At 42.1% G+C, this 26726-nt stretch overlaps 1 protein-coding gene across 2 annotated transcripts in view; it reads left to right on the top strand.

Annotated features, from left to right (window-relative positions):
• The window catches only part of LOC126263041 (scm-like with four MBT domains protein 2), a 161470-nt gene that overhangs the window by 121216 nt on the left and 13528 nt on the right, over nt 1–26726 (top strand). The window contains exons 11-13 of one of the 2 annotated variants that reach the window (XM_049960016.1): nt 17142–17320; nt 17589–17801; nt 18935–19112. In XM_049960016.1, coding sequence (XP_049815973.1) covers nt 17142–17320; nt 17589–17801; nt 18935–18960 — 418 coding nt within the window. In that variant the 3' untranslated portion in view covers nt 18961–19112. Of the gene's footprint in view, nt 1–17141; nt 17321–17588; nt 17802–18934; nt 19113–26726 lie in introns of those variants that run through there. The other variant, XM_049960014.1, reaches the window with a different exon arrangement.

The raw sequence follows: 26726 nt of genomic DNA, 5'->3' as shown, positions 1-26726 counted from the left end.
AGTTATTTATTAAAGCAGTTGCAGTGTGAAGGAAATTTGTTGACATACATATGGGGCACAGTGATGATAAACTCCAAAAATATGTTACTTGCCACAAAGTAATCTCTTCAAACTTAACAGATAGTGGTTAATTATAGAAAATTTGACTGAAGAATTAAATGTAGAATTTGGGTTTTCATTATGCAGCTTGTTTGAATTCATCACCAATTAAAGTATTAAAAAGTAATTATATTAGCGAATCTTAAAGAAAACATACTCCTCCTCATCTGTTCCAAGGTAGAGATTTAAGAGGTGCTGGATTCTTTTCTTTGATATTCTGTTACAGTATCATAAAACATCATAAATGAAGTCAGTAGATTTCCCTATATCTTATTTTACTCACCTAATTGTAGTTTTCCTTAGCTTATATGCAACAATTTATAACTTTTCTATGATGTAATTCCTACAACCTTTGACTGTTATCATATCAGATGCCTTCCCAGAATTGCTAACAACTATCACTGACAAATATAAAAAGAGACTTAAGTAGTAAACGCTAAAATCCATAGCTGTTGGTTGGGTTATGCCCAGAATTTAATCGAGCATTGGCATTCAGAACAGGTGCTGATGACTACGACGTTGAGCGCCCTACAAAGCAACATCATCATTGTCATTCAGAAATTCATCCATATGATGCATTTTGTCCTCAGTTTTGCTTTTTGAGAGGTCTCCAGACTGTAGATTATTCTCTGCCCCCTCCTGGGTTTCTGTGAATGTCTTTTAGCAGTTGTCCACAAAGCTTGCTGCAACATTGAGAATATCTCAGTTGCAGATTTGCTCAACCTCACACAAAAGTTGATAGTATCTTGTTGCTCTTTCAAATGCTGCATCATCAACACAAAAGGGGTCCAGTCTTTTGCTTATCTTGGCTGAAGGTGGGTTTTTAAAAAAATGTAGGGAGAAGATAGTGATTTGGGTCTGTTGCATTATGTTAGGACCACTCTGCAAGTACTTTTGAGTAGGTATGTAATGGTTGATCAACAAATCTATAATTGTGTTGAGCTGTGCTGCATTGTTTCCATTACTTATTGGTGTGATTTTTAAAACTGTATATTTTATTTGGGAAAGTTCCATTTATGGGTTTAACCAAAAGAGTGAACTGATTCCTCTTTATTTTGTATGCACACATTGGAGCATATTCAAGAATTGAGAGCATAAATGGCAATGATTTATGTAATCAGATTAGCAAATGGTTAGTGACTTAAATAATCGAATTAGTGAGTTGTGTAATGAGCTGAACATTAAAATAGAAACACAAATAATACTAGGAGTCGGACACCTGTGCAGAAACCTGTATAAAGGAGAGAAGTTAACATAAAACAAACTGAGTGACATACTGGATCAGTTCGAGAATAAATGTGTTAGCACATGGGAGGAACTGAAATGGTTAAAGCAGATGATGGATCAGATAATATATTAGTACAGCAACTCAGAGAAGACGTGGATTTAAAAGTTTGCAGTATAAAACAAAAAGTGTGGCAATAGGATAAGATGTGACACCTGAAGTCTCCCAAAAGGGGATTTGTGGGAAAAGTTGATACAAATATGCTGATTCAGAATTAGGATGAAACATTTTAAGGAAAAATGAAAAGTAATTCATCTTTGAAATGCTGCTATGGTTATGACTTTATTTTGATCATATATATGGGCTTTGTGGAAAGATCCCATTGTGATTCGCATAATAAAATCAAAATATAGAAATTTATAGATGAGCATGTGGCTGAATAGAAAATCAGTGATAATATTTCTGTTTTGACTTCGAGGAAAGCTTAAATAATATTTTTCCGTTCTGTAAACTATTTGGATGAAACCAAGCTGTACTGTATATAAAAGTTTTCTGGCAAACACTACAAAAATCATGAAATAACAAGAGAAGAATAGGATTCATTGTTAGCCCTCTAGATGGTGATACTAGGAAATATTGAATATAACAGAATTTGAAATTTTATGATTTCAAGACAAGTTTCAAGTCAAATTACTACTCCAAGTGAGTGCAGAAACATAGTTGGAACTGTCAAAAAGAAGGAAATTAGATTTGGGTTTAACTTCCCAAAAACGTCACTAGAGTCGAATTGCGTAAGGTGAGATCAGTTATAAGTAGGAAAGAAAATGAGCCATGCAATTTTCATAAGCAGTTTTTCAGGATACAGCCATTCTTGGAATGGATATTGGTCCTTTCTGGAATGACATTGGACTAAAGCCAAGTGCCTTAATAAATGTGTCCCACCTTTGTAAAGGTAACCATGAAGGTTTGGAAAAAAGTGATCCCTGAGATTGAGCTAACCCCTGAACATTAGGAAAAAAGTGAGCCCTGAGATTGTTAAATATATATTTTTTATCCATGTCAGAAGCAGTAATACAAAGAAAACAAAAAAAAAGAAAAGAAAAGAAATTATGAAATATCTTCAAACGGGATGATTTTGGAAGGCTGGTTATTTTCACCATAATGTGCATAGCTTTTGTTAGATTACACTGTTTGCTACAGGAGAGGTAGAGTATTCAGGGTGTATGCAACCCGGGACATCCGGGAAAAACCCGGGAATTTTTTAGAATTCTGGGAACATTTCCTTGTTTTAGTTACCTGTTAAATTTTTCTGATTTTGACTGGTAAGAACCAATACTCTAACGAATGAAATTACTGTATCTCGCTTCTGCAGAATAATGCTGCAGCAAAAAACATGAACGAGAGAAAAAAAATAAATAAATAAATAAATAAAACTTAAGTCGCAAAGGAAATGCGCCATATACAACAACAAAACACAGTGCTCATACAAGCGCCTGCCAACCAAAGTGTGTCAAAGGCTTTAGGAAGAGTATGCAGTGCTTCCTAACAACAAATTGCCTCCGATGAGCGTGACATGACAGCTGTTTACATTTGATTCATTTGAGCAGTTGCGGGCGGGCTCTTGCGCATGCGCAGTTGAGTCGCTTACGAGTAGTACCTTCTCCCGCTTCTGGCTACAGATGTGTGGCTGGGCACCACTATCTAAAATGCTCTGGTTCGGAAATATCGTAGATCCAGGGCTGATGCACAGAGCAGTATGAATTGTAGTGGGGAGGTGGGTAGTCTCCACGTGACCTGTGTTTACGTTTAGTGATTTTGCCGTTTCCTCTTCGTTTATTGCTGTCACATTAAATGAAAAGAAAACTGATTTCTGTGGTCGGGAGCTACCAAATGAATTAAAATACATTCGCATAATTACGGAAGGCTAAAATATGTTGATAGTTTCTGGTTTTATTTCCACCTTTCTGAATGTCAAGCATTAATCACCTTGCAGAACAATGAAGTTATTTTTGTCCGTTTGCTAAAGAGATTTGGCTTTCATAAATCTTTTCTGCTGAGGCAGTCAATTTATTTGAAACAAAGTGTTTAATTTCACACTGTTGGCTAGTTTCAACTGTTTGCTGCATTTCAAGTGCACGTTTTCCATCTTCTAGCTCGTATGGCATTATGCCATAATAAAGAGCCAAACATGAGATAATGCAGTACTGGTACTCAAGAAAATTTACATCCGAATCTGGACATACGATTGTGCACTTTAAGCCGAATTATACATTTTACTATAGTTCACGAAATTCCTATGCTCCTGAAGTATCCTTTGATGTCTTGTTTCTTTTATGACATAATGCAAGATCTTTTAATATTTTACATGTACGAACATGTGGGCTTTCTGCGTCATCGTAGCTGTGCAGGCGCAGTGACGTCTGTTATCAGGCGCTCTCAGGCAACTGCTGAAACGAACCAATTTCTAACAGGTCACGGGAAAATTTTGCGAATGGTGGTTTGAAAAGTGTTACTTTCAAAGTAAATTTCCTTTTACGCAAGATGAACTATGTGCGAGAATGTACGATGAATTTCTTAAATCACAGAGCGTTTGACTCTCATTTAAAAATCAACTCTTTGAGGACGACCATCTAGAAGAATTTCGAGTCCAGAAGATCAGACATTTACGTCGTTATTAAATATTTTATTGGCACATTTGTGTGATGTATCTGAAAGTGTAACACGCACAAAATGATCAGCATTATATGTGGAAGCTTAGCTTCTCTTGCAGCTTATTAATCTTCGAGACCAATATTATTTGTGAAAGCTTTGTTTTTCTTCCAGCAAAACTATGTATATTAATTTAAACCATTAAATTTTCTTTTTGTGTTATTGGTTGACTACACTACGTGTCCTGTGCTGTCATCAGCTGCTGAGATCACGTGACATGAGCTATGACTGGCTTACAAAAGCGCGTCGCAATCTCGATTTCATTGCTTCGGAAAGTAACATGCAGAATTTATAACTCCGTAAAATGAAGAAATGCAGCGTACATGTTGCTGCACATCAAAGATCTTTCCAAAACGTGTGTCGCCCCCCCCCCCCCCCCCCTAAGGGTTTCGTTTTCTAAAGTGCTGGCAAATTCTACGTCTGTGTAGAAAACCATAAACATTCTAAGGATTGATAAGTTTTACAGCGCCGAGGAAAAGTATACTGCCACTTAACACGGAAAAGGTGTATTTTCATCCAGGAGAAAGTGTATTTTCAACCAGGAAATCTGGGAATTTTTTTTCCTTGTCCACATATACACCCTGGTATTTGCATAATACATAAAATACTCTGAAAACAGAAAGTCTTGTGTGTACCTATACTTGCCTGAGGCATACAAATAAAGCATCTGGAATACACATATTTTTTAAAACTTTATCCAAAATTTCAAAGTATGTGGGGGTGGGGGGGGGGGGGGGGCAGTGGACAAAAATTGACACTATTTGAAAAATTCTATGTTATTTCTGTTTAATTTTAGTAACTTTTAACACATTTTAAGATTGTCCTTCATTTTGAAGACATGATAAGGAATGAGATAATGAATTTTAGGGTCAGTTTTTATTATGATACCTTACTTCAAGAATTCTTCTTCTTCCTCATTTACTACTTGTTTTCTTCCCATTCTTTTCCTGGTATATTGTTAGAAAATTTCTTTTCTTTTTGGCCAGATTTATCAAGGTAGCCTTTCACTAAACACCTAACTTCCAATTACTGAAAGGAAATCTCCAATGTGCAGCCCTCAAGACACCTTGCTTCAACATTTCTTCTTCATTCTCATGTAGGTACTGGTTGTCCTTCCAATATATATATATATATATATATATATATATATATATATATATATATATATATATATATATATATATATAAAGATGATGAGACGCCAGCGCTTTTGTTCGGTAAGTCTCATCATCTTTCTTTTTAGATATATTTTTTCCACGTGGAATGTTTCCCTCTGTTATATATATATATATATATATATATATCATTCCAATCCCGGGAGCGGAAAGACTTACCTTAGGGGGAAAAAAGGACGGGTATACACTCGCGCACACACACACATATCCATCCACACATATACAGACACAAGCAGACATATTTAAATGTCTGCTTGTGTCTGTATATGTGTGGATGGATATGTGTGTGTGTGCGCGCGAGTGTATACCCGTCCTTTTTTCCCCCTAAGGTAAGTCTTTCCGCTTCCGGGATTGGAATGACTCCTTACCCTCTCCCTTAAAACCCACATCCTTTCGTCTTTCCCTCTCCTTCCCTCTTTCCTGATGAGGCAACAGTTTGTTGCGAAAGCTTGAATTTTGTGTGTATGTTTGTGTTTGTTTGTGTGTCTGTCGACCTGCCAGCACTTTCATTTGGTATATATATAAACAAAGATGATGTGACTTACCAAATGAAAGTGCTGGCAGGTCGACAGACACACAAACAAACACAAACATACACACAAAATTCAAGCTTTCGCAACAAACTGTTGCCTCATCAGGAAAGAGGGGAAGACGAAAGGATGTGGGTTTTAAGGGAGAGGATAAGGAGTCATTCCAATCCCGGGAGCGGAAAGACTTACCTTAGGGGGAAAAAAGGACGGGTATACACTCGCACACACACACATATCCATCCACACATATACAGACACAAGCAGACATATTTAAAGACAAAAAATTTGGGTAATTCCTGCACTTTATTTTGTAGGGTCAATCTAGGTATACCATACGAATCACAAGCTCTTCTATGCAGCAGTATGCCACATTGAATATCATGAACAGCTTTATCTAAAAGTTCCATGTCATAATTATACCATACTTTAGCCCTTTGCTTATTTTATAAATCTTCGGCACTGTCTGAAATCACCCCAAATAATAAAAAATGTTGTAAAGACTGTTGTTATTTTGTAACTTTACACAAAAAACATGACAAACTTGTGCAGGAATTGTGTCAATACCATAGGCTACTGACATCATTGACAATTGCAGTTATAAAACTTTCCCACTGGTTCAACAATACAGTGTCTCCACTTGTCAATACTGTGTGAACTTTCAACAATGAGACTGTTCATCAGATATTTACCAAGGAAAATAAATGTCCCCAAAATATATGTCACGGCACATGGTAAATACAATCTTGCACTTAAAATAACTGACCTGCAGAAGTGAAAGTGTGTGGCAATTCATTGCTGTGCAGCAGTAAAGAGCAAATAAACCATACTGTTTGATGACACACAAAAAAAGTAACTAAAAGTAAACATGTCCTTGTATAAATGCATGGAAGAGTACACTACGACTTCATAGCATTTAGAGCTTCCAGAATTAGCTCTTCCTTGGTACAGGACATGTGGCATAGAGTAACTGGTCCTTGGTTTGTACATTGTAAGTACTTGCTAATAAGTCAAATGATCAATAAGGAGTTCTGCTTACAAGTTCAACACTATTTGCATGAAGCAATCCATGGAGATGGGGTTTAAAAGCCTGGATTCCTGTTATTATTTGATGATACCTTGTATAAAGACTGTAGTGGTGGGTTTGGAGTCTGAACAACATTGGGAGAGGTAGTGTTTGACAGCAGAAAGGCCATGGGCATAGAAAATGTTTCTTTATAGGGAGGTGGTATCAACAGTGACAGGTAGGGAGCTACAGAGTAATGCATCATATTTTTTTATGATGAGACTATACATTGCAGAGTGGTCAGACCGCTTGGGAAGGGTCAGGAGACCCTCAGCTTTCCAGCATCAGGTTGCTCAGTTGGCTCTGTGCTCTTGGGGGGTTAGAACAGCTTCTTCAGTGAACCTCTGCACAGTGATCAAATAGAACTTCCGTCCAGATCGCAGTGGAACAGCTGACTCAAGATACCTAGAGAAGATCGGGAGGAGGTTGTTAACATTGTGAACAAACCATCATATGACTCTTCTGCACCGGATACTGTATTCAGCCTGTTGAAAGGGTGTTCATTTGATCTCAGAATTATTGGACTTGCTGAAAACAGTTGTCAGTGAGACGTATCGGAAGACTTGGCCATGTGGAAGAATTGTGTAAAACTTGGCACAGAGTTATTACCAACATGCAAAAGCAACATCCAAGTGGAAATGTGTGGAGACTCAAACAAATCTGTGAAAATGATCCCAATTTCCTGGACAATGTGATCACTGGGGATGAGTCATGGAGAAGAGTCATCTTTCAGTATGATCCAGAGTCAAAGAGGCATAATGTGGAATGACACAAGTTTCACGTGAACAAGTCCCGGGTGAAGCCCGTGCTCAGTCTTTTTCTGTGCAAAGGAGATAGTGCATCGTGAGTTCATACCACCTGGCCCGACCGCCTGTGCTTCATTTTACAAGTAAATGCTCTGGAGATTGAATTACACAGTTGTCGGCATCTGAGAAGAGTTCTGCGTTTTGTGGAAACTGCACCATAACATGAGCCAGGTTGCACCGCCTTTGTTGTCATAGCATGCCTGAGACAGATTGGTGTGACAAGAGTGCTGCAGATGCCCTATAGTGCTGATGTGGCCCCAGCAGACTCACACACTCTCTCTCTCTCTCTCTCTCTCTCTCTCTCTCTCTCCCCCCCCCTCCTCTTTTTTTTTTTTTTTTTTTAAAAAAAAGCTGAAAAAGGACTTCAGAGGTAAGCATTATGAGCCGATGGACAGTGTGAAAGCTACTTTGATGGCTTCCCTGAAGAACATCCCAATTGAGGAATTCCAGAAACTTAATTGTGCAATGAAATCAAGCTGGAAAAAAATGTATTGATGCAGAAGGATAATATATTGAAGAATTTTAAGTTATTGAATCTATCCGACCAATAAATAAAGAAAGGATTAGTACATCACTGCCTAGAGAAACTCTGTTAATGGTAATGGGGTGGGTGTGGTTGAGTCACTGTTAAGGAAGTGCTTTGTGTCTTTGATATGGGAAGCTGGGCTTCAGGCAATTGATTGAGGTATTGGTCAACAAGAACTAAGATTCTTTCAGTGGGAACACAGAACCAGCCACAGGGGGATGTCCAAGATTCTCAGGTATATGAATGTTGGAAAATATGTTGAAGGTGGGTGTGCAGGAAGTAGTTGGGATGCGTAGGTGGATGGATTGGGAGGAGAGATCCTGGGGTTGGCCTAAGGATTTAAGTAGGGATTGGAGGGTACACTGAACTTCTAGGATGGAATTGAGGAGGAAACTCAGTGCTTATGTGGACATTGAGAAGGACCAGCAAAATCATGTAGTGGATGTACTGGTTTCATGATTGAAAGAATACACTCTACCAACCAATCAAAAATTAAATATGATGATATTAGTGAATAATTTTAAATGGGTTAACTTCATTCAAACTGGATGATGTTGTATATCTGACAAGAAAGTCTATGTTCAAGCACCCATTTTAACCCTATGGAATCAGTGTCTGTGCATTTTAGGAGCCATAAATTTTAAAAGTTAATTGATTTGAAGAGGAAAAGTAACAATTCACCAATAAATATAAATGTCGACTTCCGCGGCCATTGTCACAGTCAATAAATTTTTTTGTCTGAGTTTGTGACTGCATTGTCAGTATGTAAAACTACTGACGTTTTGGTCACTGTTGCAAGGACCTTCTTCAGAGTGTTTTTGTTTACTCATCCCAGAAAAAATTTGTTGACAATTCAGTAATAAGTTAATGTGCTGAGTATCAACAGGCAAATAAAGAACACTGAGAATGTTTGGCTTTAGGACGAATCCTACTTCAAACAAACAAGTAAAACACGTGCACACACACACACACACACACACACACACACACACACATACGTATATATATGCATGTACATTTATGTTGTCACTGCAGCTTGATTGAGGTGAGGTGTTTTGATGGATGGAGTGGACGAGGGCAGAAAGGGATCGATGAGCAGGGTCTACATCAGTTCAGAAATGTGTCCTTACCCTGAGCTAAAATCCAATCTGACAACCCGTTCTGTAAGTGCTCCATAGACCATGACATAACCCACCCCCCTCCTCCCCCAAACAAACACACACACACACACACACACACACACACACACACACACACACCGGGGTCCTCACTATGCTGCCTAGATCATGAAATCCCCCCCCCCCTTTTCCACGCACACGCATGCACGCACGCACGCACGCACACACACACACACACACACACACACACACACACACACACCAGTGGTCTAAGTATAAAAATACTTTCTGTGTGGATACTACCCTTCCTTTCACAATTATCTACACACACCAGTGGTCTAAGTATAAAAATACTTTCTGTGTGGATACTACCCTTCCTTTCACAATTATCTTTAAATTCACTGATTCTACCAATCCCTTTCCCTCACCAACTTCATACTTGAGAAACAAATCTCCACTGCACAGACATTCCTGAACCATCTCTGTTCCCTTCATAAGATACTGTTATTGTGGAACCCCACTTACCTACTCCCTGTCTCACAAATTGCCTTCGAACATTTGGAAGAGCACGCCGGACACCATCTCCAAAAGTTTTCCATTTAGTGACATCCTACTCTTGCCTCAAAACACCACTGCCCATCTATACATATCGTCTTAAGTCCCCTTGCCAAAAACTTGTAGCACCCTGACCCTGCCTTACTGACCTTGCATGTGTAATGCGCGACACACACACACACACACACACACACACACACACACACACACACACGCACATGCGGCCACAGCCACCATTGTCACCAGACACAAAGATCTTATGCCCAGAGAAGACAGCAGCCATATGTGTGTATTGGGAAAGGGGGGGGGGGGGGGGGCATGCCTGCATTTATTTCATGCATATGTGAATGTGTGTGCTTTTTATTGCATCTACATCTGATAAAGGACTTAGTCTGATACTTAATAAATGTAGCAGTCTTTTTCAGTGTGCGTACCTGCCACTTAATGCATCCTCTGTTTGATGAGTAACAATGTATCTTCCACATTTTTATGTTGTTCCAACCTATTTTTTCATTGTTTGTTTATGGTATAATAAATAAAGCTCTGCAATACTATAGTACTTTGACAATGATCATATCGATGTACATTCTGCTGCAGAGTGAAAATTTCATTCTGGAAACATCCCGCAGGCTGTTGCTAAGCCATGTCTCCACACTATCCTTTCTTCCAGGAGTGCTAGTTCTGGGAGTTTCGCAGGAGAGCTTCTATTAAGTTTGAAAGGTAGGAGACGAGGTACTGGCAGAAGTAAAGCTGTGAGGACGGATCACGAGTCACGCTTCGGTAGCTCAGTTGGTAGAGCACTTGCCTGCGAAAGACAAAGGTCCCGAGTTCGAGTCTTGGTCTGGCATACAGTTTTAATCCACCAGGAATTTTCATACCAGGACACATTCTGCTGCAGAGTGAAATTTTCATTTTGAATATGATTGCTGCTGATCACATAGAGGAGGCATTGAGTTGCAGACAGGCACAGTGAAAAAGACTGCTAAAATAGTTAAACTTTTGAACAAATTCCTTCTTCCAAAGCAGAAAACACTCACATTCACACAAGCACAATTTGCACTCCCATGGCCATTGTCTCTGGGTGCTGGCACCCAACTGTGATTGTATTAGATGTAAGCAGAAGTCTGTTGCAGTGGCTGATGGGGTTAAGGAGGTAACATGGGGTGGGGAGGGGGATTAATAGCAGGATAGAGGTGGCAGCATGTCGGAGCAGGATAGTGCTATATTGCTTCTAGGTGCTGTATCAGAAGGCTTTGCTGGGGGCAGAGGGGGAGAGAGTTAGAGAAGGGTACAAGGCTAGTACATGCATGGTTAGGTAGTAGGCATGTGTAATGCTGGAGTGGGAGCAGGGAAAGGGATAGGTGAATGGAGGACAGGGTCTAGTGAAGATTGAGGCTAGGAGTGTTACAGGCATGAAGGATATGTTCTAGGGATAGTTCTCACAAGTGCAGTTCAAAAAAGCTGGTATTGTTAGGAAGAATCCAAATGGCACACACTGTGAAGCAGTCATTGAAGTGAAGTACTTCATGTTGGGTGACATTTCTGCAATTGGGTGGTCCAGCTGTCTCATGACCACAGTTTGGTAGTGGCCATTTATGTGGACAGACAGATTGTTAGTTGTCACGCCCATGTAGAAAGTGACACAGTGGTCGCAGCTTAGTTGATAGATCACATGGCTGCCTTCACATGTAGCCCTGCCTTTAATGGGTAGGAGATGCCTGTGACAGGACTGGAGAAGGTGGTAGTGGGAGGATGTATGGCACAGGTCTTTCATTTAGGTCTATTGGAGAGATATGAGCCATGAGGCAAGGGTTCTGGGAGAGGGGATGGAGTAGGAATGGACTAGGGTATTGCGTAGGTTCCATGGATGGCGGAATACTGTTGTGAGACAGATGGAGAGGGTATTACTCTCTCCCCCTTTCTGCCCCTCTCCCATCCCCCTTCCAGAATAGCCTCTTGACACTGCCTGTAGCAGCCCTGCCCTGTCCCCGTACGTTTTCACAGGCAAAAGCTGCATCTCCCCCCCCCCCCCCACCTGCCCTCCCTTGCTATTATTCCCCATCTCTTGCTATTCCTGCCCCTCCCCACCCCATGCCACCTCATTGTCCCCACCATCTACTCCATCAGATTGCTGCCCATTTCAAATGCAGTCATAGTCGGGTCCCAACACCTAGATACGGTGACTTTATGTGCTTGTGTGATTATTCAGTATATGTAAATATTTTTCCACTGCATGTAAATATTTGTCCACTACATTTCACAATGGTAAACTTTATTTCTCTGGAGTTAATGCCAAGTCTAGCATGAAAACAAGTTCCATTAGGCATGTAGTTTTGTATGTAGTAACAACTTATATTTTCAAAATCAAAATCTGGAAGTACCTGCATCTATTATTATTACAGAGGTGCCAACTCTCCCGATTTAAGCGGGAGACTCCCAGATATTCCTTCTTCCTCCCGATCTCCTGACAGTGAAGACTGATTACCCGATTTTCAGAGCAGTTTCAATACTTTCTTCACTATTTGAAAATCCTGCGCCTTCAATATATTGGTGGATAAGGTATGGCTGCTACTTGTCTATGTTAACTTGTTAGATTGGTGCGGTGGCTGTCGGGAGCGGCAGTAGGCGTAGCTCGCGCTCCGTATCTACAAGGAAGTAAGGAACTTATCATTGGCAGCGTTCGGAGACAAATGAATATCTTTCAACTAGTGCCAATTTCCTCCGCTTCTGGTAGCAACAGCGCAATCATAAAGTTATTGTGGACAAGGAGTAGTCGATAGTTGTTCCAAGCGAAGTGATTAGCATTGTTGTGTCTAAAAGGCAGTGTTGCCAAGTTAGGGGATTTCCCCCTAAATTTAGGGGGAAATAAGCTGCCTAGGGGGAAGTTAGAGAGATAAATGTTTCAGGGGGAAAAATATTTAGGGTTACTACCCTCCCCTCCCTTCCCTGCCCCACCGCTTGACAATTTCATTCTTTTCATTCTTGACTCCCTTTTACTGCCCCACTACCCCACTTGCTTACCCGACAATGTGACAAATTATTTAGAGGAATTTTAAGTGCAATTCAGCGGGAAATGGTGCGCGAGGGTTGGCATCACTGCTACAAGACCATTGTCTAGAACATAGGATCATTGTGTTCTCAGTTCTGTTTCATGATTTGTGTACTCAGTAGTAGTTGTTGGCTGCGTATCTTGGAGGTGTTGATTATTTTTCATGCAGAATGGTGAATAACTATGATGCAGTGTTCTGCTTTGAGCAGAAATTTAGTTCAGAGTTTTTGTAGAAGGCTAAGTCAGCTACGGGTGTGCTGAATAAGTAACTGCCGTAATCAGACAAATTCAGACTGATAAACTATTCAGATTATTTGCTAAGCCTAACATGTACACCCTGTATAAAATTGATTTAAATTTGGGAAAGATGTCTTACGGATAAAAGATAACATGCAAATATGGGTTGCATTATGAAATGAAAACGTGTGATCATTTAACAGTGATTTATTCATGCAAAAACTGTGCTTTTGTCAAAACAGAAATCTAATATACGTTAATTTGTTCCTTCGGATCGTAATTTCGAACTGTAGTTCTCTCGAGAGTGCTTCATTTGAATGTGTGTGAATCCAAAGAAACTTGCAGAGCTCATCATTCATATTGTTCAGCATGTTGAATGATAAATTATACAGTCTGAAGGCTCAGGTATGTCCATTATTTAGTATTTACATGTAAATGATAAAGCAAATGTAATTGAATTGTTACAGTTATTGAATTATTGCAGCTTTAATCATCAGGGATGTGTTGTAATTCACAATAGTATACTTTTAAAATTCTCCTGATTTTTCACTTTTGAAAGTTGGCATGTCTGTTATTATTAGTAGTAGTAGTAGTAGTATTGCTACTATTACTACTACGACGACCACCACAACCACTGCCACTACTGTTTTATTTATGTTGTGATCTTGTTCATTTTCACTCAGTTATACATCTATACTCAGCAAACCACCGTGAGGTGCATGGCAGAGGGTACATCCCACTGTACCAATTATTAGTGTTTCTTCCTGTTCTATTCATGTATGGAGTGCAGGAAGAATGATGGTTTGAATGCCTCTCTGCGTGCAATAATTATTCTAATCTCATCGTCACGATGCCTATGTGAGTGATATGTAGGGGGTTGTAGTGTGGCCCTAGAGTGATCATTTACAGGGGGTTCTTGAAACTTTGTTAATGGACTTCCTTAGTATAGTTTATGTTTATCTTCAAGAGTCTTCCAGCTCAGTTCTTTCAGTATCTCTGTGACACTCTCCCATGGATTAAACAAACCTGTGATTATTCGTGCTGCCCTTCTTTGTATACATTCAATATCTGCTATTAGCACTATCTGCTACAAGTCCCACACCCATGAGCAATATTCTAGAACCGGTCACATGAATGATTTGTAAGCAATCTCCTTTGTAGATTGATTGCACTTCTCCAGTAGTCCACCAACAAGCTGAAATCTACCAACTGCTGTACCCACGACTGAACCTATGTGATCATTCCATTTCATATCCCTACAAAGTGTTGTGCCCAGGTACTTGTATGAGTTCCCCAATTCCAAAAGTGACTCATTGATATTATAGCCTTAGGATACTATGTTTTTTCATTTTCTGAAGTGCAAAATTTTACACTTCTGAATGTGTAAAGCAAGTTACCAATCTCTGCGTCATGTTAAAATCTTATCAAGATCTGACTGCATATTTATGCAGCTTCTCTCAGATAGCACTTCATTATAGGTAACTGCATCACGCGCAAAAACTCTTTTTTACTACACTCATGCTCATAAATTAAGGATAATTGCAGAATGCGATGTCACACAAGGTGGTACTACACAAAACTGACGCTAATAGTATAAGCACATAGGGAACACACATGACACAGATCTGTAAGTCCACAGTATTGGTGATAAGTTGAGAAAACTGTCATGAAACATATGTGCTACAAAACACCACTGTTTCCTGCACATGTACCCTGTCGGAGCTCCTGTTGTGTCCTAGGGGTCTGAAGACGTGCAGCGATACATCGACCGAGAGCATCCCAGACGTGCTCAATGGGGTTTAGGTCTGGAGAACAGGCAGGCCACTCCATTCGCCTGATACCTTGTGTTTCAAGGTACTCCTCCACGATGGCAGCTCAGTGGGGCCATGTGTTATCATCCATCAGGAGGAAGGTGGGACCCACTGCACCCCAGAAAAGGTGGACATACTGGTGCAAAATGACGCCCCAATACACCTGACCTGTTACAGTTCCTCTGTCAAAGACATGCAGGGGTGTACGTGCACCAGTCATAATCCCACCCCACACCATCAAACCATGACCTCCATACAGGTCCCTTTCAAGGACATTAAGGGGTTGGTATTTAGTTCCTAGTTCACGCCAGATGAAAACCCGGCGAGAATCACTGTTCAGTCTATACCTGGACTCGTCTGTGAACATAATCTGGGACCACTGTTCCAGTGACCATGTACTGTGTTCTTGACACCAGGCTTTATGGGCTCTCCTGCGATCAGGGGTCAGTGGGATGCACCTTGCAGGTTTCCGGGTGAATAAACCATGTCTGTTCAGTCGTGTGTAGACTGTGTGTCTGGAGACAACTGTTCCAGTGGCTGCAGTAAGGTCCCGAGCAAGGCTACCTGCAGTACTCCGTGGCCATCTGCGGACACTGATGGTGAGATATGTGAGATATCGGTCTTCTTGTGGTGTTGTACACTGTGGACATCCCATACTGTAGTTCCTGGACATGTTTCCTGTCTGCTGGAGTCATTGCCATAATCTTGATATCACACTTTGTGGCACATGGAGGTCCCTTGCTACGACCTGCTGTGTTTGACCAGCCTCCTGTCGCCCTAGTATTCTACCCCTCATACCGTCATCAATATGTGTTCTTTGAGCCAGTCACCATTAGCATGTCTGAAAACGTCTGCACACTTACTCGCTGCCGTGCCTCGGCATATGTGGACTGCTGCCAGCGCCACCGTGCGACGACCGCAGGTCAAATGCACCGCATGGTCATACCCCGAGGAGATTTAAACCTGCAAACTACCCACAAGAGTGTTGTTTCACCATGTATCAGCATTATCCTTAATTTATGAGCATGAGTGTATTAATATTGTCTGCTAGGTCTTTAATACACAACATGAACAGCAAGGGTTCCGACACACTTCCCTGGGGCACTCTCGAAGCTACTTCTACATCTGACAATGACTCTCCATTCAAGATAACATGCTGTGTCCTTCCTACCAAAAGGTCCTCAATCCCGTCACAAATTTCACTTGATACCCCATATCATGATACTTTTGACAAATAAGTGCAGGTGTGGTACTGAGTCAAATGCTTTCCAGACATCAAGAAACACTGCATTTACCTGGTTGCCTTGATCCATAGCCTGCAGCATATCATGTGAGAAAAGTGCGAGTTGGGGTTCACATGATTAGTGTTTTCGAAATCCATGCTTATTGGCACTGAGGAGGTCATTCTGTTCAAGAGACCTCATTATGTTTGGGCTCAGAATATGTTTTAAAATTCTACAACAAATCGATGTCCAGGATATTGGATGGATCACTTCTACGACTCTTCTTGTAGGCAGGTGTGACCTGTGCCTTTTTCCAAGAAGTAGGTACAGTTTTTTGTTTGAGGGATCTACAATAGATTATAGTTAGAAGAGGGGCTAACTCAGCCACAAATTCAGTATAGAATCTGACAGGTATTCCATGGGCCATGGAGCTTTGTTCAGTTTTTTAAAGATTTCAGCTGTTTCTCAACACTAGTGACACTAATACTTATTTCATTCATCTTTTCGGTAGGAGAATTAAACTAGGGCAATTCTCTTGGGTTTTCCTTTGTAAATGACCATTTGAAAATGGCATTAAGCATTTCAGCTGTACCTTTGATACCCTCAGTTTCAGTCCCTTTCTCATTCGCTAACAAACTTTGATGCCACTAACAGCCTTTACATACAACCAGAATTACTTTGGGTTCTGTGAAATATCACTTGACAATATTCTGCTACAGTAGTCATTGAAGGCATCGTGCATTGTTCTCTTGTCAGCCAAATGCATTTCACTCAACATCTCATCTGAAGCTTTTAAAAATTTCTGATTCATACAGTTAGTTGTGCGGACCTTGTAGATGTTCAGTAGCATAGTTAAGGTTTCAGTAGATTCTAGGATTTGCCCACTGAATGTACACCCTTTATGAACATTGTTTAATGTGCACCGTCCACTCTAAATATCTACAACAGAAATATGACTCGGCCACTTGTATTTCTTCTGATTAGTGTTGGCATCTTAGCTACTTTTTTTTTACAGGTACAAGAATAATACATACCGGGCAAATGTCGCTGTTGTGACATCAGCAGATGAGGTTACAAATTTCTGCAAGAGAGTCTGCCGGCGACTGCAAGTCTGCCCATATTTGTTTGGACCGATAGCCATTGGAGAAAATGTATGCCCTGAGAAATGTAACACTCAGTCTAAAACAAAATTTAGTAAGTAGACACAATCTTTCTTATTCATGTTATTGTGAATAGTTGGAGACATAGAAGTGTGATTCAGGGTGAAACGTTACACCAGACTGCTGTAAATTTTGCATGTACTGTTGGTGAAGGAACACCATTCGTAGAGTGAAGATGTGCTTCTTGTTGACAGTTTTTGTAGTATTTTAATGTAAACACTGTTCAGAACATCTTTCAACAGTGTTTTTATAGCAATATGTTCTTGGAGGATATCTTTGTTTTAGGAAGTTCTCTGTTTCAGCGCACTATTGGGTGCACGGAAAGCGAAAAATTGGACGTCCAAAGGGTGAGGCGAGTATTGTAGTCCCACGGCCTAGGAAGCGTCGTGGACGGGTGGCTGCAAGGATCAATGCAGCGTGGCGTAAACTTACCTCCACTGCCTCCAATTCATCTCAGCTTCTGTCTCACGAATCACTGCAGTCTACGGTCACTAAGACACAGCAGCAAGCTGAAGGTACATAGTTATATTAGCAGAAGTGGATATTGTATTTGTAAACTTGATAGTAAATACCATGTGGAGTTCTTGAAAAAGTTTACAGTTGTGTGGTTTCTTTGTTTGTCATCTCGTATCCTCCTACAACCACTCAAGTTCGACACCATCCTGTACGCTATAGCATAATCGGCATACAACTGCAGTTTCCTGTCCACCAGATCATTTATGCATGTAAAGAATAATAGTGGTCATGCCACACTTCTCTGGGGACTCCAGAGGATACCCTCTTCTCTGACAAACGCTTGGTGTCTAGGACAACATACTGGATTCTATTACTTAAGAAGTATTAGAGCCACTCACATATCTGGGAACCTATTGCTTATGCTCATACCTTCGTTAACAGTCTGCAGTGGGGCACCATATCAAATGCTTTCCAGAAATCTTAAGTATGGACTCTGCCTGTTGACCTTCATCCATAGTTTGCAGTATCTCGTGTGAGAAAAGGGCAAGCTGAGTTTCGCCCGACATTTGTTTTCTAAAAACTTGCTGATTCGTGGACATAAGCTTTTCAGTCTCAAGAAAATGTGTTCTATTTGAACGGATAATGTATTCAAGGATTCTGAAGAAAACTGATGTTAGGGGTAATGGTCTGTAATTTTGCAGGTCTGTTCTTTTACCCTTATTACGAGGGTAATCCCAAAACTAAGGTCTCCTATTTTTTAATAAGTACATAGAGGTGTTTATTTCTACAATAGTTTACATCAGTTTACAGCTTGAACATTTAGCTGTTTTTTGACACAATCACCATTTCTGTCGATGCATTTTTGTAGACGCTGTGGCAGTTTTTGTATGCCCGTGTCATACCTGCTCGCCGCCATGCTGTTCAGAAAGTTATGAACCTATTCTTTCACCTCATCATCAGAGCTGAATTGCTTTCTGGCCAAATGTTCTTTTAACCTAGGGAACAGGCGATAGTCACTGGGCGCCACATCGGGACTGTTGGGTGGGTGGGTGATTATGCTCCACTGAAATTGTTACAGGAGAGCAATGGTTTACCGAGCAATGTGTGGGCAAGCGTTGTCATGGAGAATGTGTGCGCCCTTGCTCAACATTACTCTTCTCCAGTTCTGAATTGCCCGTTTGAATTTTTTCAGAGTCTCATAGCACCTGTCGGCGTTAATTGTGGTCCCAGCAATTCAGCTCCGGCGATAAGGTGAAAGAAGAGGTTCGTAGCTTTCTGAACAGCATGGCAGCGAGCTGGCATGACAGGGGCGTACAAAAACTGCCACAGCGTCTACAAAAATGCATCGACAGAAATGGTGATTATGTCGAAAAATAGCTAAATGTTCAAGCTGTAAACTGATGTAAACCATTGTAGAAATAAACAGGTCTATGTACTTATAAAAAAATAGGAGACTTTACTTTTGAGATTACCCTTGTATATACAGGAGTCACCTGCACTTTTCCAATTGCTTGGGACTTGGTACTGGAAGAGAGATTCACAATAAGTGCAAGCTAAGTAAGAGGTCAGTGCTGCAAATACCCTATGTAAAACTGAATTGGTATTCCATCTGGACTTGCAACTTAGTTGTTTCCAAATCTTTTAGGTGTTTCTCTATGGCAGGTATGCTTATTACTGTGTCACCCATACAGGAGTCAGTTCATTGGTCAAAAGAAAGCATGTCTATACAATTCACCTGCTTGAACAATTTCTTAAACTTGAAATTTAAAACTTCAGCTTTCGTTTTGCTACCTTAAGCTGCCACATAAGACTGGTCAACAGCTGACTGCATGGAAGCCGTAAAACCAGCAACTACTACCTTACTTGCCTTTGCCACAATAACTTGATAGACAACAGTTTACAAGTGTTGAAGAACTCAAGATTACCATTGTCTGTTGGTTCAATTCCAAACTTCTATGCAGAAGGGTTCAAGAACGTAATGTAGCATTATGAAAAGTACTTAGAAACTTAATGATGATTTCAAGGGAAAGTAAAGTAGCTTTGTAGGGAACCAAAACTGTCAATGCCTCATACATTTGTCATGGATTGTATATGCAAAAGATTTAAGAAGCTAGTGCAACATTATGAAAAATACTTAGAAGTGTATGGCAGTGTAATGGAAAAGTGAAGTAGATTTGTAGGGAACTACAATTCTGTATAATTTTTCTTTCCTGTGAATATATACAAGGGGTAATCATAAAATTTTAATTATTAGCTAAAAAATTAAGTTATGTAATTTATTTTTTGTTGTTTTGTTGGTACAAGCCCTAGTTCTCATACACATTGAAATCTCCACTTCACAGTACCATAGCACAGCAGTACAGGAGCCAAAATAGAATGACGCAGTCATTAATAAAGTGGAGTATTATATTCTAATTCATTTTCTGCGTTGAAGAATAATAATGCTACAGCAGCCATTCTGATTTGGTGGAACTGTGTTACAATAATGCACCATGATATGACACAGTGGTTAGGTGGTGCAGACACTTCCAGTTGGTCAAACAAGTATGAGTGATGAAGAATGAAGTGGCATACCATCTCTCTGAGAAGAGCCATGAACCGCGGGAAAAGAGTGCAAAGACTGGCATATTACAACCATGGTAGTATTGGAAAAAGTGAAAGTCAGCCATGATCTAGTTTTTAACATCTTTCACAATGGAAAAAGGGAAAATTAGTCATGGACCAGCTTTCAACATCTTTCACGAACATTTGGATATGAGGAAGATTGCTGCCTGCTGGGTTCCATGACTCCTCACACCCATTCCAAAGGGCCATGAAATCCAGGTAACAGAAGAAATGTTGCAACTGTGTGAGGCAAATCCAGGTCAGTTCTTTAGCCACATATTTCCCTCAGGGGGCTCAGCATTCGTTTGCTGGGTACGGGCTTGGCTAACCCGGGGTCCTCGAGCTGTGGACTGGTGTGCGCCGCCAGTCTGCTGATACCGTAATCTCTGGGCATACTTCAGCGACCATTGTGTGGCGCAACGGTGGAACGTTTTGTGTCGTAGGGACTGGGGATCTTGGCTTGATTGCCTGGATCGCGAGGACGGTACATACCTCTATAAAAAAAACCTTCAATCTTAAGGTGTGCTGCGCGCCGATAAGATGCATGGCTGTTGAGGTGGAACAGTCGCTAGCGGGCAACCTCTGGGGGCCCTGCCGCACCTCAGCTGTACAAGGCTTATCCAGGCATGTGGGGCTCTGTCTGGATGGACATAAGTTTCCCTAGCTGCTCGTGGGACGACCATGGATACCACGAATTCTTCCTCTTTTCCTCCTCTTAATTTTTCGCTGGCCAGTGGGATGGGTGGACCGCTGGTAGGCACAAGAGGGCTAGGTTAGCCAGGCCTCCTGACGCAGGCGTCAGCAAACGTACAGCAGTTCAGAGTAACAGAGCACATACTGACAACCAGAATGTGTTTTTAATAATAAAAAGGAAAGAGGGTTCCTTTGAAAAGGTTTCGCCATTCTATATCCAAAAGTGTATAGAAGGAATAGCTGGAACTTTAAAATCAGTGAAGCGTTTATGGAATGGGACACAGCTTGTTGAAACATCAACTTCTCAGCAAGCAGTTAACTTTCAAACAGCTAAAAGCTTGGGGGGAATACACAATCAATACAGAGCTTCACAGCACCCTGAACTCCAGTAAGGGTGTTGTTACCTGTAGGGATCTCGTTGACATTCCTGTAGAAGAATTAGAGTGAGTGGGCTCAGGAGGGAATTGTTGACGTTCAGAACATCATGAAAAGGGTGGATGGGAATCTGGTGAAATCTGACTCCTTCGTTCTTACTTTCAATACCCCCAAACTCCCAGAACACGTCAAGGCAGGATTTCTTCGACTAAACGTACGGCCGTATGTCCCAAACCCATTGCGCTGTTTTAAGTGCCAGCGTTTTGGGCATACAACTCTAGGGTGTAAAGGAGAAGCGATGTGTGGCAACTGTTGTAAGGCTGCCCATGACGGAATTGACTGTTCGTTTCCTGTCAGATGTATAAACTGTTCTGAAAGCCACCCTGTTTGGAGTAGGGACTGTAGAATCTTCCTAGAGGAACATAAAATACTAGAAATAAAAACAACTAAGCGCATCCCCTACAGTGAAGCCAAAAAGATCTTTAAGGCCATGCAGCCCCCCACATTCGTTACGTCTTTTGCCTCCATTGTTCAGAAGCCGCATCCAAAAGTCGATGCATCTACACAGACGGAGGTTGTTAGTGTTGGCACGAACACCTGCACATGTCACTGCACTTGCAAGGCAGCAAGTGTATCAGAGCCTGTCGCCCCTCCTCGAACAGCAGAGAAAGGTACAGTAGCTAACATTGAAGAGCCCCAGGCATCTCCAATGGCTGAGGCTGTTCCATAGCCCAGCATGGTCATAAACACCCCAGCTACAGTTCCAGCAAAGCCCCCTAAACAAAGGAAAGGACATGTCAAGCAGCACCAACAGATTAAATCGGCTGGTAATCCCTCGGATCATGTTAATGTGGTCCCACCAGACGCTTCATCAGACTCTTCCCCAGAGCTGATGGAGTCTGAGATATGGGGCAATCATCTCGCCCCAAGACTGAGCCTCCACCCGCTGCAGTCTCCCCACCTCGGCGGAAAGAGAGGCAGAAAATACAGCCACCGTGATGGCTCCCATATTACAATGGAACCTGGAAGGGTTCAGGACACATGTGGAAGAACTACGTCTATTGATTCAGGATAGACCTATGTGTGTATGTCTGCAAGAGACAAATTTCAGTGAAACATACACCCCTGAGCTACGTGGTCATGTCCTCCACAAAAAGGACGACCTGAGTGGACAGAGAGCTCGAGGAGGAGTAGGTATCTTCGTCAACACCGACTACCACTCCTCGCCCTCTCCCTCAAGACCAATTTACAGGCAGTTGCCATATTAGTACATGTGCGTCATATGCTAACAGTATGTTCGCTTTACCTGCTTCCACATGATGTGCTTGTCGAAGAGGCTCTCAGTGATCTTCTCACACAGCTCCCCCCACCCCTTCATCCTCTGTGGTGATTTTAATGCACACAATATGCTTTGGGGCTCTGTGAGTACTTGCCCCAGGGGTAGAGCAATCGAGAGGCTTCTTCTGTTTTTCAGTGCCTATTTGCTAAATACAGGTCAAAGCACGCATTTTTGCATTGCAACTGGGTCGTTCTCTGCCATTGATCTATCGCTTTGCTCTCCAGCTATCGCCCACACTGCTGAATGGGAAGTGGTTGATGACTTACACGGCAGCGATCACTTCCCCATCTGGATTCATCTGCCACATGCAGTGGAACCGGAAAGGAAACAGCCTCGATGGGTGCTCGGTAGAGCCAACTGGGCACTGTATAGTCAGCTAGCCCAGTTTGAACATCGGGTCAGTGTCCAGGAATGGTTGGATCATATTACTGAAGTGATCCATCGCGCCAGTGAAGCGTAAATCCCACAGTCCACGGGACAACCGAAGCAGCAGCCTGTCCCTTGGTGGAGCGACGAATGCCGCTCTGCAATCAGGGCTAGGCGGGCAGCTCTGCGTAGGTTCAAATGCCGGCCAACTGTAGAGAACCTTGCAGCCTTTCGGGTGGCGAGGGCAAAGTGTCATCGGATTATATGAGAGAGCAAGAAGAGGTCGTGGCAGCAGTTCCTGAACACCATTAATCATTCTACACGAAGTTCCATTGTATGGGAGACCATCGGGAGGATTTCTGGGAGAGGTGGGAGGTGCCCTATGGTTGTTATAATGTGGAATGGTACTCACCAAACGACCCCAAAAGATATTGCCCAGTCTATGGCGGCTCATTTTGCAGCTATTACTGCAACCACCAATCGAATCCAGCTTTCCAGCCCCACAGAGTGGCTGCTGAGAGGAGCAGTTTTGACTTCCGCTCACCCAATACAGAAGAGTACAACTGCCCATTTTCCATGTGGGAACTGGATTCTGCATTGTGTGGGGCTCGTCATACATCCCCTGGTCCGGATAGAATCCATTATAGCATGCTGCGGCACCTCACAGGGAGAAATAAAGAAATCCCCCTCCGACTTTTTAATCTTGTTTGGATGTCCGGTCACTTCCCCGACTCGTGGCGTGAAGCAATTTTAATTCCTCTTTTAAAACCTGGGAAAGACCGCATGTGCCCGGGTAGTTACTGTAGTGTTGCCCTCACTAGCTGCTTGGGAAAGACCTTGGAGCAGATGGTCAACCGCCGCCTTGTCTGGATGTTAGAATCCAGACAACTCCTTAGTCGCTTTCAGTGTGGGTTCAGGAGGTATCGCTCCACCTTTGATAACCTGGCCCTCCCGGAGGCGGCTATACAACAGGCTTTCCTGCGCCAGCATCACCTGTTGGGAATATTTTTTGACATTGAAAAGGCATACGACACTACTTGGAGGCATCTTATCATCAGGCAGCTCCACGAATGGGGTTTTCATGGATGTCTTCCCAATTTTATTCGGTCCTTCCTGTCGCCACGTTATTTTCGGTACCGAGTCGGAGACATACTGTCTAGTCGCTTTGAACAAGAGAACGGTGTCCCTCAAGGTAGTGTTTTAAGTGTGACGGTCTTTGCTATTGCTATTAATTGTATTACGTCTGTCATGAAAAGTCCTGTGCAGTGTTCTTTGTTTGTGGACGATTTATCTGTATTTTGCTCTTTTTCAAGCCTTGCAACAACGACTCGGCAGTTGCAACTCACTCTGCGACGTTTGGATGAATGGGCACAGAAGAGTGGTTTTAAGTTTTCAACTGATAAGTCAGTGTGTGTTCTTTTTAACCATTCTCATTCCATTTTTTACTTGCCTTAGTTGAGGATGAGGGACACCGTTCTGAATTTTAAAGACACGGTGAAGTTTCTGGGCCTCACTTTTGATTCTAAGCTTATGTGGCTGCCACACATTAAGGAACTGAAAAAACGGTCTCTTAAGGTGCTGTCTATTTTAAAATGTCTTAGTCACCACACATGGGGAGCAAACAGGACTTGTCTGCTCCGGTTTTACAGAGCCTTCATGCGGTCCCGGCTCGATTATGGATGCACGGTGTATGGGTCTGCAAGACCCACTTATTTGAAGCTGCTGGATGTGGTGCACCATGAGGGGATGTGGTTGGCCACTGGGGCATTCAGAACGAGCCCCATACCGAGCCTCTGTGCAGAGGCAGGTGAACCGCCACTTCACCTCTGGCAGCATCTACTAATGGTGCGCCAGGCCTATAAAACATTATCCACACCATACACACCTGCATACCACACTGTTGCTCGGTCTCCACTGGAAAGGCTTTTTCGCAACTGGCAACGAGCAACAAGGCCCTATGGGATTCGTGCAGAGGATTGCATTTTAGAGATGGGTGTGGCCGGTTTTAATGTTTCACGTCAAGGTTGGAGCAGATATCCACCTTGGGTCCTCCAGAGACCCAGACTGATTTTAGATTTGGCAAATTTTAAGAAAGACAGTACATCAGATTTTACTTTCAAATCTTTGTTTTTTAACATTTTAGACAGGCATCATGATTTTACAGTAGTCTACACTGATGGCTCCCAACAGGGCGATTTTCTTGGCTGCTCAGTAGTGTTCCCCAAACGAGTCATCAGGATTCGCGTTCCCCAGGAATACACTGTTTTTTCTGCAGAACTTCACGCGATCCTGAAGGCATTGGAGCAGATACGGTGTACTCGGAGCAAACACTTCCTAATTTGCTCTGATTCACTGAGCGCATTACAGTCACTGCAGAACCTGTATCCAGCGGAGAAGTTGGAACAGCTGATTTACGACCAACTGTACATCCTCCAACGACAGGGCAAGCAAGTGTCCTTTTGCTGGGTGCCAGGGCATGCGGGCATACGGGAAAATGAACAAGCTGATCGAGCTGCCGAGGACGCCTGCCGATTGCCGGAGGTGACACAATGGTCTATTCCTTTGCAAGGTGTCGTTTCTGTGCTGCGGCAGAAGTCTGTGCAATTGTGGGAGGATGAATGGATGGCGGTGAGGAAAAATAAGCTGCGGTTGGTGAAACCCACCATCCAGCCGTGGTGTTCCTCCTGCCAGTCACCTAGGCGGGACGAAGTGACCCTTACACGTCTTTGCATAGGGCACTGTCCTCTTACGCGTGCCTTCTTACGACGGCGAGAGGAACCCCCGCTGTGTGATGCCTGTGGCGTACAAATCACTGTACGCCACATTTTAGTTGAGTGTGATTTATATCGTTCTGTCAGGGCGGAAGTTAATATTAGTGGGGATCTGCCCTCGATTTTGGCCGATGACGAGGCGAGTGGCTAGAAAGTTTTAAGGTACTGTGATGTTTCTGAGCTTCAGCCTAAAATTTTAGGTTGGAATTTTTAGTGTGTTGCCGAGTGGCTGACCACTCCTTTTTATTCTCGTAATAGGCCAGTTCCAAACATGTGCTATGTGTTTCATTTTAACCCCTTCCCCTACGTTCTCTTGCAGTTCTCCTCTTTACGTGCTGCTTTCCACTTTGCTACTGTTGACGTGCACACTGCCTATGTAGACTGTCACCTTTGATTTTAGTCTTATTTTTGCACTTGCTGCATTTTAGTGACACTCGTCCTTTGTTGTTTCCGTTCGGGCGCTAAAGACTACACTGTTGAGCGCCCATAACACCATATCCATCCATCCTTTAGCCACATAATCTCCATGGTTGAGTGCTGAGTGTTCGAGTATGACTATGAGAAAAAGGAGCTAATCAAACCATGGAAACATTTAAATTCACTCCCACCTAATAAAATCCACTGACTCAACAATCAGGCACAGTGAACTTGAGTATTTTTTGGGACTGCCATTATGTGGTGCCAACAGATTAAGCTCATAAAGAGGCAAATTGACATAAAAACATAGTCCCAAAATCTCCTTATGAGGTTAAAGAAGACTAGAAAGACATTGTTATGAGAAGTATTCAAGGGGATGTTTTTGCTCTGTAACAATGCGCCAGCTCACTTTTCACAGG

Source organism: Schistocerca nitens, chromosome 6 (assembly GCF_023898315.1).
Source record: "Schistocerca nitens isolate TAMUIC-IGC-003100 chromosome 6, iqSchNite1.1, whole genome shotgun sequence".
NCBI classification, from domain to species: Eukaryota; Metazoa; Arthropoda; class Insecta; order Orthoptera; family Acrididae; genus Schistocerca; species Schistocerca nitens.
Note: the sequence above shows the minus strand (reverse complement) of the source record. Positions and strands in the feature narration are given on the sequence as shown.